The sequence below is a fragment of the Eurosta solidaginis genome, chromosome 2 (assembly GCF_040869045.1).
Source record: "Eurosta solidaginis isolate ZX-2024a chromosome 2, ASM4086904v1, whole genome shotgun sequence".
In the NCBI taxonomy this organism is placed as follows: domain Eukaryota; kingdom Metazoa; phylum Arthropoda; class Insecta; order Diptera; family Tephritidae; genus Eurosta; species Eurosta solidaginis.
Window position 1 is genome coordinate 33,253,689 of NC_090320.1, and position 18,245 is coordinate 33,271,933.

The 18,245-nt window shown below is 37.3% G+C and overlaps 1 protein-coding gene across 6 annotated transcripts in view; it reads left to right on the top strand.

The window, feature by feature from the left end:
• Ac3 (Adenylate cyclase 3) overlaps window positions 1-18,245 on the top strand; it is a 53,107-nt gene that overhangs the window by 7,077 nt on the left and 27,785 nt on the right. For all 6 annotated transcript variants that reach the window (XM_067764894.1, XM_067764890.1, XM_067764895.1 and 3 more), the window contains exons 2-8: window positions 9,334-9,848; window positions 9,922-10,108; window positions 12,812-12,971; window positions 13,172-13,321; window positions 13,395-13,513; window positions 13,580-13,691; window positions 17,015-17,142. In XM_067764894.1, the coding sequence (XP_067620995.1) occupies window positions 9,533-9,848; window positions 9,922-10,108; window positions 12,812-12,971; window positions 13,172-13,321; window positions 13,395-13,513; window positions 13,580-13,691; window positions 17,015-17,142 (1,172 nt within the window). In that variant the 5' untranslated portion in view covers window positions 9,334-9,532. The remainder of the gene's footprint in view (window positions 1-9,333; window positions 9,849-9,921; window positions 10,109-12,811; window positions 12,972-13,171; window positions 13,322-13,394; window positions 13,514-13,579; window positions 13,692-17,014; window positions 17,143-18,245) is intronic.

The window sequence follows — 18,245 nt, forward strand, 5'->3', positions numbered from 1 at the left end:
TGTACTTCCAAAATACAACCTGGAGCTCACTGGAGCTAAGGGCGTTCGATATGACAACTGCCAAATGTTCCTCCACCTTCTATCATTACATTATGCCTAGAATATTGAAACGTGTGGACTGGTATTGAGACTCTTGATAAAAATTTTAAAATTTTTTTTAAAATGGGCGCGGCACGCCCACTTGTGATAAAATCAGTTTTACAAATATTATTAATCATAAATCAAAAATCGTTAAACCTATCGTAACAAAATTCGGCAGATAAGTCGCCTTTACTATAAGGAATGCTTTGAAGAAAAATTAACGAAATCGGTTAAGGACCACGCCCACTTTTATATAAAAGATTTTTAAAGGGATCGTGAACGAATAAAGTAAGCTATATCTTTGCTATATATCAATGGTATATCATTTGCTAAGTGGATTTATAACAATAAATAGGAAAAACTTCAAATTTAAAAAAATGGGCGTGGTACCGCCCCTTTTATGACAAAGCAATTTATCTGAAATGAAATGTACAATTGAAGCTCACGCTGAGTATATAATGTTCGGTTACATCCGAACTTAAACACCTTTACTTGTTTTTTATTCAACACGCATATGTGTGCATTAATAGAGCCAGGCGAGCGTTCAATTTGACTCCAAACTCACCCCTACATAAGCAACACAAGACCAGTAAATGGTGCACGGGCGTAACCAGGTTTCAAGCAAGTGTGGATAGATTTCGAATTAAATTTTTTTGGAAGGTTCAACGTGGTCATATTAAATTGTTCCAGAGATGGTCGGGCTATTACCTTAATGGTGCTTGCATCCGGAACGTACCGGATCTATATTCGGCAAAGGAGCATCAACATCAACATTAGTACTCCCTGAAACCACGGGGATTGCCTTTATCCCTTCAAGAAGAAGAAGAACACTAGGTTTGTGGAATTTTGAAATGTTAACATAGATTTCTGATTGCAAAAAAGTTGAGCAGTTCTTCACCGCTGTCCCATCGACTACAAGGCAGGAGAGGCAGTAAGGTTAGAAATGACCCTGCTGACTCAACTAGCGAAAGATAGACATGCGCATTAAAAATAATATGCCATATAATCATCCCTAAGGCAGGAAAGACAGTTCAGCCCAAACTTGTATCACAGGCCCAAAGTCCCATAACATTTTCTAGCGAAGAATGGGTAATGGGGTTGCAGACGCACTGAAAACGCTGTTTCATCTTCTTCGGCAGGAGTGGCAGTAGAACTAGAAATTACACTGCTGACCTAAAGTCACATATTGTTTCCTAGCCAACTACATGCTGCTGCTCAAAAAATGCTCCACCGTCATATTCTTTTCAAGGCAGGAGGAAAATTTGGACTGCTGACTTAAAGCCCCATACAATTTAGTAACGAGTGCGAACGCGCTGGGAAAGCGCCGTCATATCATTCTCTTAAAGGCAGAAGAGGCAGTAAAGTCCAACACTTGCACAGTTGACCTAATACACATACCTGATCCTAGTCAATGTTAGGCAAACGCATAGAAATGTTCCTCATCAGTTATCCCCTCAAGGCAGAAAGAGTAGTAATGACAGAACATTGTATCCAAAGCGTCATATACGATTCTAGCGAATGCGGGCCTAGAACATGTTAAGCCTTATCTTCCACATAAGGTCGGGTAATGCAGTAATGTAATAGAACTTATTCCCAGTTGAGTAATTGACAGTATGACGGACTGGGTAACTGGAGCTTTAGTCACTTGAGGACAGGTATTCATTAACGCGAATATATTCTAACACCTAATCTATTGGAGTAAAATAAACTGTACTAACGGTCCTAACAAGCAATCTTTTTCGTCCTAACAAGGAATGTTCTTTGTCTTTGTTTGTGGGACACAAATGTTGAGCAGAAATCTGTAAGTTTTTGTTTTATATTACCCAAGGTAGCCAACGCAAGGCCCTTGACCATAATCTTCCGATTGCAAAAACCGCCACTTACTACGGTGCGAGGAAGGTAGACCTATCCAAAAAGACTGTTCGAAAACGAATTATCTCAGAAACTGATTAAAGAATTTCCTATCACATTTTTAAATTTTTTATTTTTTTTTTTCAAAAACGCGCTTAAAGTGTTTTGTGAAAACCTTCCTATTTCAATTGAAAATGTATACTTTTATGCTTGTTATATTTTGCTTGGGGCAGCTGCTTTATTTGAGCACCCACCCTGTATACGCCTGTGGAAGGTTCACTTGTTTAAGCCCAACACATAACCATCGTCTGCCTCGTGACAAACGCTCACGCAGGACAATGTCAGTCAGTGTTTACCGTTGAGTGCTTAACTTCCTTTGCCGAACCATCTTTAACTCACTCTCTTCTCATATGCATTCGTATAGTGGTGCTGCCAGTTTCCATTTTCCGTGCTATTGACAAAGCACGCATATACCTTTGCTTGTATGTATGGGTGTGTACGTGTATGGGAGCGTGCTGTGCTTTGCCCTTTTCCGAAGATTGTGAGCGTACTGAGGATTTATTTGCAAATTGCCATTTAGAAATTAACCACATCTCGAATGTGTGGCATACGAGTCAATAGCAAGGCACAGATGCATGAACTTGCTACACAAAAAAAAATTCACACATACCCATTAGCACTTACATATAGATTGGTAAATATGTAAAAGAGGTTACCAGGCAGCAAACTTTCATTACAAAGATTTACTTATTAGTTTTTTTTATAAAGTTATTGGTTTTTCGTATCGAAAGAAACAAAAAAAAGTTGCATACTATTAGTATGGATATAGTTTGTTTTATGTTCTGTGGTCGTTTGAAAAAAAAAAAAAAGAAAATGTTGCACAATTTTTTTAGGCAGAACTTTACCGCCAAAAAAGCTAAAGGGAAACTTTAAACTTTAAGCGCCCATTTGAATAGAAGTAATTAAAAATATTGCTCGGAGAAAATTATTATAATTTTGTAATTCTTTACATTACCAATACTCCTTTCGTCATACACGACTGAAAAAATATTTTACCTTCCATCGAACACTAAAACATAAATGGTAATGATGAGGTATTTTTATCGGAACCCCCTATGGCAGCGGAGGAGGAGGGCGGCCCCTACTCCACTGGAACGACCAGGTGGAAAAATATTGAATTTCCCTTGATGTGATCAATTGGCGCCAGTTAACCCAGAGAAGAAGAGACTGGCGCCGAGCGAACTTGTAGTTGGACATCAGTGGGTAAGTTAGTGGGGTAACTCATACCTTAGGCACGGAGTCATATGTTCTTTTACTGTTCCTATCAGTTTGAGAACCTTACTATGTACGGTGCTCGTCATATGCACCTTCCTTATCATTTAGGCTGTTTGTCCTCACTCTCTGCTGTGTTCCCGATCACAGTAAACTCTGGCTTACCTAAATGAAGTTTAACAAGTTTTGCCAGCTATTTTTTTAGTGACTACTCATTAGGAAAATTGTATATGCCATATCTGTCATATATTGATGGCCTCGTCTTCGATGAAACAAGTAAGGAAGGCTAAGTTCGGGTGTAACCGAATATTACATACTCAGCTGAGAGCTTTGGAAACAAAATAAGGGAAAATAGCCATGTAGGAAAATGAACCTAGGGTAACCCTGGAATGTGTTTATATGACATGGGTATCAAATGGAAGGTATTAAAGGTGGACCAGAGGTGACTCCAGAATGTGTTTGTACGATATGTGTATCAAATGAAAGGTGTTAATGAGGGTTTTAAAAGGGAGTGAACCTTAGTTGTATATGTGAAGGCGTTTTCGAGATATCGGCCAAAATGTGGACCAGGGTGACCCAGAACATCATCTGTCAGGTACGCTAATTTATTTATATATGTAATACCACGAACAGTATTCCTGCTATGATTCCAAGGGCTTTTAATTTTGCCCTGCAGAACTTTTTCATCTTCTTCTACTTAATATGGTAGGTGTCACACCCATTTTACAAAGTTTTTTCTAAAGTTATATTAATATAATACCAATCCAATCACCATGTTTCATCCCTTTTTTCGTATTTGGTATAGAATTATGGCATTTTTTCATTTTTCGAAATTTTCGATATCGAAAAAGTGGGCGTGGTCATAGTCGGATTTCGCCCATTTTTATTACCCAGATAAACTGAGTTCAGATAAGTACGTGAACTAAGGTTAGTAAAGATATACCCATTTTTGCTCAAGTTATCGTGTTAACGGTTGAGCGGAAGGACAGACGGTCGACTGTGTATAAAAACAGGGCGTGCCTTCAACCGATTTCGTCCATTTTCACAGAAAACAGCCCTTACCAAATTTCACAAGGATTGGTAAATTTTTGTTCGACTTATGGCATTAAAAGTATTCTAGACAAATTGAATGGAAAAGGGCGGAGCCACGCCCATTTTGAAATTTTCTTTTATTTTTGTATTTTGTTGCACCATAACATACTGGAGATATTCAATTTTTTGTTAAAATTTGACTTAAAATTTTTTTTTAAGTGGGCGTGTTCGTCATCCGATTCTGCAAATTTTTATTTAGCACACAAATTTCATCATGATATCCTCAACGACTGCCAATTTCAGCTTGCAAAACTTTTAAATTACCTTCTTTTAAGAGTGGGCGGTGCCACGCTCATTGTCAAAAATTTTACTAATTTTCTATTCTGCGTCATAAGGTCAACCCACCTACCAAGCTTCATCGCTTTATCCATCTTTGTTAATGAATTATCGCACTTTTTCGAAATTTTCAATACCTCAAAATTTACTCAAGTTATCGTGTTTACGGACAGACGGATAGGCGGGCATGGCTAAATGGATTTCTTTTTTCGCCCAGATCATTTTTATATATAGAAGTCTATATCTATCTCGATTAGTTTGTGCCGTTACGGGGTACCGTTATGCGAACAAATTTAATATACTCTGTGAGCTCTGCTCAGCTGAGTATAAAAAGAGGATTACATAAGTCCAAAAATGCACCAGCCATTTTGAAGCACAAAACAAAGAAGTTCTTTCGGTACTTTTCAAATTAAATGGCAACCATATGCCTATATAAAAAAGTGAAAGAGCAATAACGGCAGCCATAGTTTGCCGGAGCCCTTGAAAAAATTGTAATGCAATACGTTAGTAATGCACTTTATGATATCGCCAAGCTTTACACGCATACATACATACATATGTTTATATATCCCAGTCAACCAAACGCTTAAGGGGTCTACAATGTATGCATACTTGTGAATATACCGAATTTCTGAATTTATCTGATAACTAATTGGTTCTAGAAGAAAAATCATTAAAATGACAAGAACGCTACTTGGAATCGGTCTCGTCGGCCGTGCAGCTCGTATACGGTAGGATAGTAAGCCCGCCTTTTTCATTGGGTTGGTGCTTTAAAAAAAAAAAAACAAATAAAATATACCGAAAACCTTATTACCGGTGCTTAGTGCCTTTCCTTGCTTCCTGGATAATGACGACTCCTTATTGAAGCGCGATTCTTGCAATCGGCGGCCATTGCACATTGGCTGGTCGGCTGGGATATGACGGATATAGAACTACATTTAAGACGTTTAAAGAAACAACTGAATTTGTACAAAGATAGCGACTAAGCCTTGAGTAGTTCCTAACAAGTCGTGAGTAACACAAATGGGCACACCAACACAAAAAATATGGAAAATTCTTACATACAAACAAGCAGTCTATACCTTAGACCTACATACATATTAATAGACTCAAACGTGGCTAGGAATAGTGTAGCTCCTTTTGAGTATCAAACGCTCTTTATACAAATGCCATGCCAACTCAACCATCGTCCCATCCCCTCGCGCTCTCCGTCAATCTCGTCATCGCCCACACTCGCGACGGGTTTATATTTGTATTTATTCTAAAGCCACTTTGTTTGTGCGGCAGAGGCTTTTTTAATATTAGCACACATTTCTGCATAAATATTGAATGTGCTTAGTTAGGAAACTAAGATATCTTCACCTTTGGCTATAATCACGGTATAAAATTGGATTTTAAATAATATGTAATGTGAGGAAATTAAGACGTTCATAATTCCTTATAAAAATGTTGTTGTTTTCTTTTCTTTTTTCCTTGAGCTTAAATGTATTTACTGAGTATTTCGTCAAAACATTGATTATGCGCCTAAAAGTAGGCTAAGCAGGTGGCAATTAGCGTGTCGGAAAAGAGATTTGGCGTGAATTAAATTTTTTTTCGGCTTTTCGGGACTTGCGAATATTTGTGGGATTTAATCACAAAATGGGAACGTACGCACAGCGGGAACCATTTTCATATCGTAGCTCTCGCTGACTTTATTATTGAAGTCTTTTTACACATATTGGACATTCTGTTGGGGTTTGGTTTTTTTGCCGACAAAGAGTTTATGTTTAAAATTAAAATTAAATTAAAGCTATTTAATGCATATTTTTAGGCGACAAGAGGGGATCGTATTGGGTCGCGAAATACGCAAGTTATTTAATGCCTATTTTGAAGCGTGGATCGTATCATAACGGCTCCCGACAAAAACAAGTTGTTCAATGCCTGATTGAAGGCGTCTATTGTATCGTGATGGGCCAAAGAAAGTTACATATAAGCTTATTTATTCGGGCTTGTGTTGAACCTACTACATAACTAATTTTGCTGTGACACCCCCTATACGGAGTAATGAACCTAAACTGTGTCTCTGGAATATCTCATAAGCCCGCTGCAAGTGCCAAGTGCATGCAAAGGGTTAGAAAATAAACACCTTTCAAAACGAGAAACTGTATTATTTTCGGTGCCATACAATCTCTGTTATAAGAATATTCAATAGGCCTACAACTTGAGGTATATCCCACACAGTGACATGGTCTGATGAGCGCATGTTCGCAAATCGAAATATAAGAGCAGAGCTCCCCAATCAACAAGAAAGGCAATCCCGACAAATTAACTTCCGTAATATCAAAGTTATAGCTAACGAATTATACGAAACACTGAAGCCCAGTCGACGAACTGATTGGAACTTATCAGTAAGTCCTGGAGAAAACCCAAATTGACATCGGCACGCACCATCTCTTTGGCTACTTCAAAACAGCTTTTGATTGCTAACTATTGCTGAAAAAGCGAGGCCTATAAGTTAGGGTGGTTCGATTTATTAACCGATATCGCGCCATCGATTTTTCGATTTGGGCTCGGGAAAAAAAGTTCGACTACGCATACCCAAAAAAATTATTTTCGAGCCTGTGAAAGTTCATTTTTTCGACTGATTTTTAAGGTTTTTTTCATGAGCTACTAAAAAAATTTTCATTTGATTGTAAAATTTTCATGTATACCCTGTCCGACCCAAAAATGTCCGATAAAAACATTGGCGATAAAAAATTAATTTTTTTTTTTCAAAAAACTGTTATCGCCAACGTTTTTAGCGGAAATTTTTGGGTCGGACAGGGTATACATGAAAATTTTACAATCAAATGAAAATTTTTTTAGTAGCTCATGAAAAAAACCTTAAAAATCAAAGTCGAAAAAAGTCAGAAGAAACGTAATTTCGCAGGCCCGAAAATTATTTTTTTGGGTATGCGTAATGGAACTTTTTTTCCTGAGCCCAAATCCTATCGAAAAATCGAAAGCGCGATATCGGTTAACTTTCGTATACAAATCGACCCACCCTACTATAAGTATCTTATCATAAACGGCCTTTTCGAGGGAAAATGGGATTGCGCTGGGAGTATTCGAGTGAAACGTCGTTTATACAAATCGACCCACCCTACTATAAGTATCTTATCATAAACGGCCTTTTCGAGGGAAAATGGGATTGCGCTGGGAGTATTCGAGTGAAACGTTATACGAAAGATTTAAGGTCTCGCCCGTGAGGCTAACGGCATGTATCGAAAAAAGCTAAATTATGAGCTTTACGTAGATATGAATAGTGGAACGAGGGCTATATCAAATTAAGGGAATTTATCAAGATGCTCTTGCTCAGAAAGTGTGCCTAGTGAAACTGTTGTTAGGGTTGAAGAAAGTGAGACCTATACTAAGTGAAGGTGGTGCTATCACCATTGGTACCATTTAACAAAACAGAAATATGAAGTCTTCCTCTGCCTTATTTTTATACTCAGCTGAGCAGAGCTCACAGAGTATATTAATTTTGTTCGTATTACGGTACCCCGTAACGGCATAAACTAATCGAGATAGATATATGTAGACTTATATATATCAAATTGATCTGGGCGAAAAAAGAACTTCATTTAGCCATGTCCGTCCGTCCGTCTGTCCGTAAACACGATAACTTGAGTAAATTTTGAGGTATCTTAAAGAAATTTGGTATGTAAGTTCCTGGGCACTCATCTCAGATCGCTATTTAAAATGATCGAAATCGGACTATAACCACGCCCGAAAAGTGCGATAATTCATTACCAAAGGCGGATAAAGCGATGAAACTTAGTAGATCGGTTGACCTTATGACGCAGAATAGAAAATTAGTAAAATTTTGCAAAATGGGCGTGGCACCGCCCACTTTTAAAAGAAGGTAATTTAAAAGTTTTGCAAGCTATAATTTGGCAGCTGAGTATGTAATGTTCGGTTACACCCGAACTTCACCTTCCTTACTTGTTCATAACTGGCATTACTTGCTATATCAAGTTCAAAATCCCCTATTCGGTTCATCGCCAATTAATGAATGAAAATATCCAAAAACACGATTACACACCTAGTTTGCAGTCTGGTCCTGATCGATCAAGTACCATAATTGCTTCAGTCAAAAACTGAGTCCCTAACAATGTCGTAGCTGCATTGATTTCACATGGATTTGCGGGGCTAATTTCGAAGGAGTTTACCTTAGGGTAGAGGTTCTGGCATCATAATGTTTTTTTTTTTTTTAAGGAACGTTCTTAATTTTCTGTTTCTATAATGGCCTACCGGATCCTTTACTACTTTATTATAAACTGGCACAGATTGGGCTTTAAACTTGCTCGAGCGGTCTCTATTTTATATAAGGATGTGGACCGCTTTCACCTGCCTCACATCAACGACGTCAGTTATGGTTTTTACATTTCAAACTGCAAAATAAGAAAAAAGTTCTGCCCAATACCAGAAAGTATTTGATTTACAATCAAGCTCGCATCCTTCTTCAAGGAGTCGTATGTTCGTACTCCTTTCCTTCAATACTCAAATATGTACGGCAATCACTGGTTCGAGATTTGGTGAACAAGAGTAGTGAAGCTGTAACTTTATATTTGGTCAATTAGATTTATATTAAAAGGATGAAGTGGGATGACCTTCGGTGACTTCTGTTTCTTATCGAAGAGTAAGATCAACCACCACATAACGTTTTTACTTTGTAACTAAGATGAATCCGAAAAATGGCGCAGATGGCTCCAAGACTGTAATTAAATCTACATATCTTAGGTACTTCCACACGCAGCAAATATAATGAAGACACTGCAAACCCTTAATCGGTTGTGAATCAGTTCAAACTCTATGGAGGAAGCAATTACATTAACACCATAACCAATACCCGACTATTTAATAGAACAATCGAATTAAAATAAGTTATTAGCGAAAAAAAAAGAGAACGTGGAGGAGAGAGAGACAGAGTAACCTCGCAATGCCCGCGACCGAGTCAACGGCAAGTATTGAGAATGGTGTTCAAAAGAATTGCAAAAACAATACCAAACAAGCGTTAACTCCAACAACAACAATAACAAGAACAATGATGAATGGACATAATGTCGCAAATGGTAAAGGTGAGAGTGCAGCGACATCTGGCAACGCTGTTGATTTACCAGACGCTGTATTGGATAAGCTCTTTCATAATTATTTTCTAAAACAACGTCGCGCAGCACTTAAGTGGTTCCTCTTTGCGGCGATACTCTTTGATGCTTGGACGATAGTGGCGCAACAGATAGAGCTAAATATATTAGGTAAGTTTTTTTTTTAGTTTAATTCTATATATATCTCTAAAAAAAATTGTATATTAATTTCTTAACTGTAAAGCGTTAACTTTGGTCTTGCTGTGCGCATATTTAATTGTCATGGTTGTGTTGGATTACAGTGGGTATAAACGATCAAATATTGTCGCGATGCAAAGGGAACTCAAGAAACATGCCTCGTATACGCTGTGGTCGCTGTTTTTATTGCATTTTTTGATCTATATGATTATGCGTAATGATATTTCGCCTAGGTAGGAAATTGGTCTTTAAATATTTAGAAATAATTACTATAAGCAAATGCGCAGGGTACACTGAGAGAAATTTCAATTTCTACCTACTCATCAAGAAGGAATACACATATGTATACCGTTGTCGCAGGACATTGTCTTGTAGGACGGCATGAACAATTGCTAGACGTTTCTTTCTAGAGAAAGCTGTGATCGTATGCTTTTACCATGTCTAGATAGTTTAAGTTTACATGCAAAGTTGAGATCTCGGTCACATTTTCCTTACTAGTTGGTTCAAAAAGAGGCAATAGGCCGGTTTCGTGGCTCGTCAGTCAGGTTTGGTTCCAAACCACGAATGATCGCGAAATGGTTCCAAAATGATCTCAATACAGCCGCAAATAATACTGTAAGAATTTTGGGAAATTCCGCTTATTTGAAAGCTTCTGCTAACGTTCGAATCGCTAAACTGTTGAATAAATCACTCCAATATTCAGTATTGCAAACGGGGCTTTATCTAGATTACTTTGGGAGTAGTACTTCACAATTATAATTCACAACCAATAGCGTGCTTAAATCACAACTGATTAGTCATTCTGCAGCTTGCGCTGCTTTTATACTCTCTGTTGCCTAGTCAGCATATTTCACCAATGGTCTAGACGTTTCATCTTCTATAATCTTCTGCTTGTTTACCAGCGATATACATGTATATTTGTAGTTTATGCGTTTCTCATAGTCATATGCGTGTGTATGTGTGAGTCAATACTTCGGCTGATGACTACATGTGTGTATGTGTGAGATATCTTTTCACTTCGAACTGCTGGTTATGTGTGCATGTACATAAGTTTGGCTGCTTACTGTATTTGTTGTTGTTGATTACTTACTAACAGCTTAGTGATGTCAACATTCGCCACAATACAATAAGAATAATAGTGAAATAATCTTGGGACAGTTTCGCATGTTACTAAAACTATTTTGTATAAATCTAGGAAAATATCTCGAAAACAATCACGAAATGATCCGGATATTTGACCAAAATCAGTTTGTAATAATCCTGAATTGACCACGAAATTGCTCCCAAATGGTTCCGAAATCGTACAGAACTCGCTTCCGAAATAAATTCGAGAACAATTCCAAAATCATACCGCTATAGTTTCTGGATGATCTCAAGAATGGTCTAAGTTTACCTTGAAAACAAAACATAGATAAAAGTCCTGGAAAGAATGATTCCAATTGATGCGTAGATGAAACCACAAACAATTAAGAAATGATCTCGAAATGGCTCAAAAGCTGAGTATAGTATAGGTCTGATATTATTACGAAATAGCTCTGAATTGATGAACATAATACCGATATGGTCTCAAAATTATCTGATATCCGAAGAGAGTGCCAAAATGAAATGGTTCCCACATTGCCTGAAAATGATCTACAAAGCAATCCTGTAATGACCAGAAAACAGTCTCGAAATAGCCGCCATAGCAGTCACGAAGTTCTTCCGAATAAAGCTCCAAATGATCAGGAAATTTTGAAAAAAAAAATACAGCCAGTCGATTTTTTTAGACCATTGTCTCCGGCGCGTCATATTTCATCCAAATTCGTTCAGCCGTTGATGTGTGAATCAGCCATAGACACGATTTAAAAATAATTAAAAAGTAAATTTTCCAAGGGAGAACTTTATTTTGTTAAAAAATAATTTGATAATTTTAATTGAGCTTTAGGCCAGATTATTGAATAAAACTTCTTTTTTTAGTAGTATTCAAAATATATTTATTTGTTCGATATTTCCACTTCAACCTGAAGTGTTCATCAAGAATACATATGAATAAGTATGATCGAAAATACGATCGAAAAAATATATACATATATACGAGCCGGAACCGTGTACATCTTGCGCAACCAATATAAAAGTCTCTTATCAAATATCAACAGAAATCAGCTGTTCTATCAATCAACTAAAACCATCTAGCGTATGGTAGCAAGCCGGTAATGCAGTGCAAATATTCACAATAGTGCCATAGTACAAATAGATTTCTTTGTGTGCTCACAATCGTTTATTTTTAACAAATTATTTTAATAAAATATAGCTAAACAAAAGCACTTCGACCGAAATTGCCCAAAACTCGCTAATAGCCCGAATCTCCATCTTTACAACCAAAACTTTATTTATAGATTTGGATTCCTAATGAGAGCGAAAAAGGGACCCGTACATAAAAACAGCAATTAGAAATGATATATGATACGCAATAGATCCTTCCAAACTGTAAGCTAGCTGGCCCAGTAAGTATCGAAAAGGATACCGCAGCAGGTTCGGTGGATTGGAATACACTCCCCAAAACCGTCTGGTAGTATCTTTATCGCTACAACAATAACAACAACAACGGATCTTAAGGACTAGGTGCAGCTACCACTCAACATTTTCTAGATGCTGCCTTGGGTGATGCTTGCCGCGTTTGGAAATGAGACATGTAGTAGATAAGAAAACACACTATCTATGCTACCACAACCCTTTTGAAGATATTTAGGATCCTTAACGTCCTATTCGGTGTTGAGTTTATTGAAGTTCTTGAGCTGGGACCACATTTCCATTTTCAACCCGTGCTTATTCGGCATTTGATCTACTTGCATGAAGGTCCTTGAAATTTCATCAGTGACCCTGTTCATACTAGTTTTTCTTCTTATGAGAGTTACTTTAAGGAATCTCCTGTTTCTGTTTAATTTGTACCCTTACAGAGAAATACTCGGTTGGATGATACTTTTTAACTTTCTCATTTACGTCACCCTGCCTATAGAGCTTCTATATAAGGGGATAGTTATTGGATTTATAACATGTAGTACATATGTTTTGGCGCTTTATTTTTTCTCAAGAAATGATCCGTTTTTTATACAACAGGTAAATATTTAAAGCGTTCTTTTCGTCCTACCCAGTCGCCCATAGTTGCCCAGTTAGTATTTTTTTTATAAAAACTAAAAAAAAGAACACAAAATAATGATATTCTTGGCGACCTCAAACGACCTAAAGAACATTTTTATTGAGTATGCGGAACTATAGCAAATTATTAATTTTAATAAATAAAAATATAAATTTTTAAGATATTCGCAAATATTGTGTTAGTCGCCACCGCAGCAGCCATTGGTCTCATCTACTATTTCATGTGTGAAGCCAAACAGAAACGTGCTTTTCTTGAGGCTAAAAAAAGTTTAGAAGTGAAGATGATTATTGAAGAGCAGTCTGCTGAGCAGGTTAGCCGAACATAGTATATTGCACTTTTTGTTGTTGTCTTAAATATATCTTCTTTTTTTTTTTTGATATTAGGAACGCTTATTACTTTCCGTACTACCAAAACATGTAGCAGTCAAAATGCGACAAGATTTGGGTTCGACAAGTTCGGAACCATTCAAGAAAATTTACATGAGTAGGCACGAGAATGTGAGGTATGTGTGGAGACTTCTTTTGTTATGATTTCTTCTTCTTTTTTTGATTCTTCTACTTGCTTGCAGCATACTGTATGCGGACATTGTCGGATTTACAGCCATATCTTCCACATATAGCGCTCAAGATCTTGTTAAAATGTTGAATGAATTATTCGCGCGGTTTGATAGACTAGCAGAGGTGAGTAAAGGACTAGGGTCTTTCGACAGTCATATAACTCTATCTAGGTTGTCTTAGGATAATTTTAACTAATAAGCTTATACTTAGTTTTTCGGCTCTACCGGCGCTTCTTATTTACTTGTCCATTTCCGATAAGTGTACTTAATAATTTCTGACAAGTAACTCCATCTTCTTAGGTTAGATTTGGTGGGTGACTCATAAGCTAGCTTTTGGTGATGAATAGAGAACTTGCTTGGTAGTAGATATTAAACCGACTGCATGAGCATATAGCCAGTCATGCAGCTCTAATAAATCGCATCTTCCTTCCGATGGTTAAGAGGAAAATTCGAAAAACTGTCTTTATTGAGAACAAGCTTAGAAACATTTAACAAGATGTATCGTAAAGCGTTGTCCTATCGCCACTTTTGGTTTTATATGAAAACCGCCCTTACACTCAACTTTGTCATGAACGAAGCACACCCTCGCCCCAACTACGCCATAAACTCAGCGTTGCGGTATTTACAGCGATATCACATTGCTATAGACCAGGGGTCTGCAGTCCATAGCACACTTGTGCTCTCATTGCGAATGCAAAGGGCAATCACTTCCAATTTTTGGAGACCGAAGCTATAGACTGACAAGCACTCTGAAAGTAACCTTTGATAGGCTTGCCTCAACAGAATACCAACAGGCGTTTCCGACCGCATATAAAGCAATCGGAAGCCACTTGCTAAACTATAAGAGGACTCCCCCAGACGCTTAGACATTTTCTTTCTAGCTAGGTTTATATGCCCTGAAACAACGCCCTTCTGAAGCCAAATATCTTTCAATAATTCTCGGCGCTAAACTAATCTAGAAACAAGAATGCTGAGAAAAGATCATAGAAGGCTCTGACCCCGAACTACACCTACAAAATAGCGTTTGAGTTGAAGGCATTCGACAAAGAAAAGGCAATCACATAAACGTTGGGAAGACGCAAAGGCTATCATGCCTTGCAATAGCAGGTGCAGTGAGCAGTGCTCACCAACTGTGGCATAATATCCTGGCTTTTGTGGGCATCCTCCACAGTAATTCATGCAAAGTTAGATCGCAAAAAGTGCTCCAAGACTGAGATTACATTACGACTTTTGTTGACTTCCAAATACAGCATATAGAGTACCCCGTCGACGAATGAATTTGCGGGGGAGAAAGAAATAGCAACCTACACAGACTGCTTAAAAATGGAAAAAGGAAACTGGTGCTGTGTACTACTCGAAGAATCTGTAGGTCAGATAATCTTAACAGCTTCCTTATTTTGACAGTGTCGTCCGAGTCAAGGTCTAAGCCGTCGGAAGAGGAACTAGATTGCTTCAGAATGACGCGTTTCTGGCGACAAACATAGCAACTTTGTTGAACGCTGGGCTGCCTTGGAGCATTAGAATCTACTTTGATCTAATTTTGCGAAAGTATCAAGCCTATTTGACACCCATTGAGGCCACTTCAACATTTCCATTGGGTGGGTACCTGGGCACAGCAACATCGAAAAATCATTTCAGCTGACCAGGAGAGGTTCGAAATAAACACAAACGTGGCTGATAACTCTGTAAAACTACTATTGAGGGAAATTGAAACTTACACTAATAGGGTAATGAACTTGCTATGGACCAACCCTGCAATTTATAACGAAATTCCTCCACACATTTAATAAATTGTGCTATGGCACTGATTCTTCCCTCTCAGATTTCCGAGTGCATGTTTTATACCCAGGGTATTATAACTTTGATTGGATAACGGTTGGTTGTACAAGTATAAAGGAATCGAGATAGATATAGACTTCCATATATCAAAATCATCAGTGTCGAAAAAAAATTTGATTGAACCATGTCCGTCCGTCCGTCGCTCTGTCCGTTAACACGATAACTTGAGTAAATATTGAGATATCTTCACCAAATTTGGTACACGAGCTTATCTGGACCCAGAATAGATTGGTATTGAAGCGAAATCGGATGATAACTACGCCCACTTTTTATATATATAACATTTTGGAAAACCCAAAAACCCAAATTTTTTACTAAATAATACACCTAGAATGTTGAAATTTGACGTGTAGACGGATATTGAGAGTCTTAATAAAAATTTGAAAAAAATTTTTAAATGGGCGTGGCACCGCCCAGTTGTGATAAAATCAATTTTACAAATATTATTAATCATAAATCAAAAACCGTTAAACCTATCGTAACAAAATTCGGCAGAGAGGTTGCCTTTACTATAAGGAATGCTTTGAAGAAAAATTAACGAAATCGGTTAAGGACTACGCCCACTTTTATATAAAAGATTTTTAAAAGGGTCGTGGACGAATAAAATAAGTTATATATTTGCAAAAAAGAGCTTTATATCAATGGTATTTCATGTCCCAAGTGGATTTATAACAATAAATACGAAAAACTTAAAATTAAAAAAAAAAAATGGGCATTACACCGCCCCTTTTATGACTAAGCAATTTTCTATGTTTCGGGAGCCATAACTCGAAGAAAAATTTGTTCATAATAGAAGCATATATATGTGACCCGGTCTATGAAAAGGTGGCTTATGACTAAAAAGAAAACAGCTGTTAACAGCTGTTCTCGCAATTTCTTTTTCGAGTCATAAGCCACCTTTTCATAGACCGGGTCACATATATGTATTATTGCGCAGCCTTGTAGCACTATTAAGCACACAAAACAAACAACAGAATTTCAAGTGTACAGCTGGGTAAGTAATGTTCGGTTTCACCCGAACTTAGGCTTCCTTACTTGTTTTCGATAGTATTGCGTAGGTTCGGGTGGATCCTTCGTTGTTATTGAAGTTCATAGAGGAAATGAAGTGGTTTAAGAGGAATTAATTACGAAACGTTTGGGCACCCATCTAAGACTCACCGATGGCATTCGCAATGAACAAAAATGTCACCGATGAACAAAAATGTCACCGTCATCCTAACCTAACATTGTTAGCAGATAGTAGAAAATCGTTGACAAACTATTTTACACGTGTCTACAAAGGAAACAGCTGCAGATTGAAAACTATTTCTACTCTATAAAAATCTCAAGGACGATTATGCGCCAATTAAGAAGAGGCAAAGACGCAAATTCATTTATGACAATTGCACTTATTTGTATGTACTTAAATTAAATTCCTTTCAATTTAATGCACTATTATGGTAACTACTTAATTTCCCCCCGCTAACATTAACATACCTAAGTCATACGACATCCTTTGTAGATCAATCAATTTTATGGCTCCTTTGCTTTACAATATACAAACTTACATTCTTACATATTTATATGCTGATGCAAAAATTTCCGCTTTTCTCACCTTTAATTACACAGAAATACCATCAGTTAAGAATTAAAATCCTTGGTGATTGTTATTATTGCATTAGTGGTGCACCTGACGAACGTCCTGACCATGCTGTGCTATGTGTTCATATGGGTCTATCGATGGTGAAAGCTATTAAGTAAGTATACGCCAACGTTTCCTCAAATAAAAATTTCCTTTTATTGTTTTTGTGTTCTTGTGCATGGGCATGTGTGGGTAAGGAGATAACCCAGTTAGGGAAACTGTAAGCGTTTCAAAGTAGGCATTAGAAGAAGATTTCCACGTCAGACCCCAAATGTAAATTCAACAAAAATGGCTCCAAAAAATTCTAAAAACTATCTTACAAATCCGCAAAATAGTAAAGAGGGTTATTTTTAAACGGTTTTATTTAGCTTGACTTGACAGGGTGGACGGCCGGTCGGCACGAATTTTGGAATTGAAATTTATGTAACTTCTCGATAAGCTACAAGCTTGAAACTTGAATATAGTTCAGAACCCGTTGACAATGCAATGATAATAAAAAATCGCCGCTAGGTGGCGCAAGGATCGAGATATTCAAAAAAATCGTATTTGTGGTCCGATTTGGCTCATATTTAGAACACATAATACATACAAGAATAGATATAGCGACCTATGAAAAAAATCGCAGCTAGGTGGCGCAAGGATCGAGATATTCAAAAAAATTGTATTTGTGGTCCGATTTGGTTTATATTTGGACCAAATAACACACACATGAATAGAAAGCGACCTATGAAAAAAACGCCACTGGGTGGCGCAAGGATCGAGATATTCAAAAAATCGTACTTGTGGTCCGATTTGGTCCATATTTGGAACACATAATACATACATGAATAGAAAGCGACCTATGATGTCCGATTTGGATCGTATTTGGAACAAATATTACATACAGCCCGGTAGAAGTGACATCAAAATATTTTGGAGTTCGAGGAGGGACAGGCATACGCGGCGCAGAGTCGAGTGAAGTCTTTGGAAGGATTATGTGTTGAGGACTTAAATTGTAGCAAATTGTCACGAAAGAGTCCTTGTAATAATGAGTCACTAAATGAACTAAATAGAATGAGAAATAATACGCAATTAAATAAAGACTAAAAATTTAAAAATAAAATAATAAAAAAAAAATGTTTTTAGTTAAATGCTTTTATTGAAAACAATACTTACATGAAGTATGAATAATACTAAAAGCTAGAAAATAATTAGGCAGGTCCTAGCTACGGTACTAGT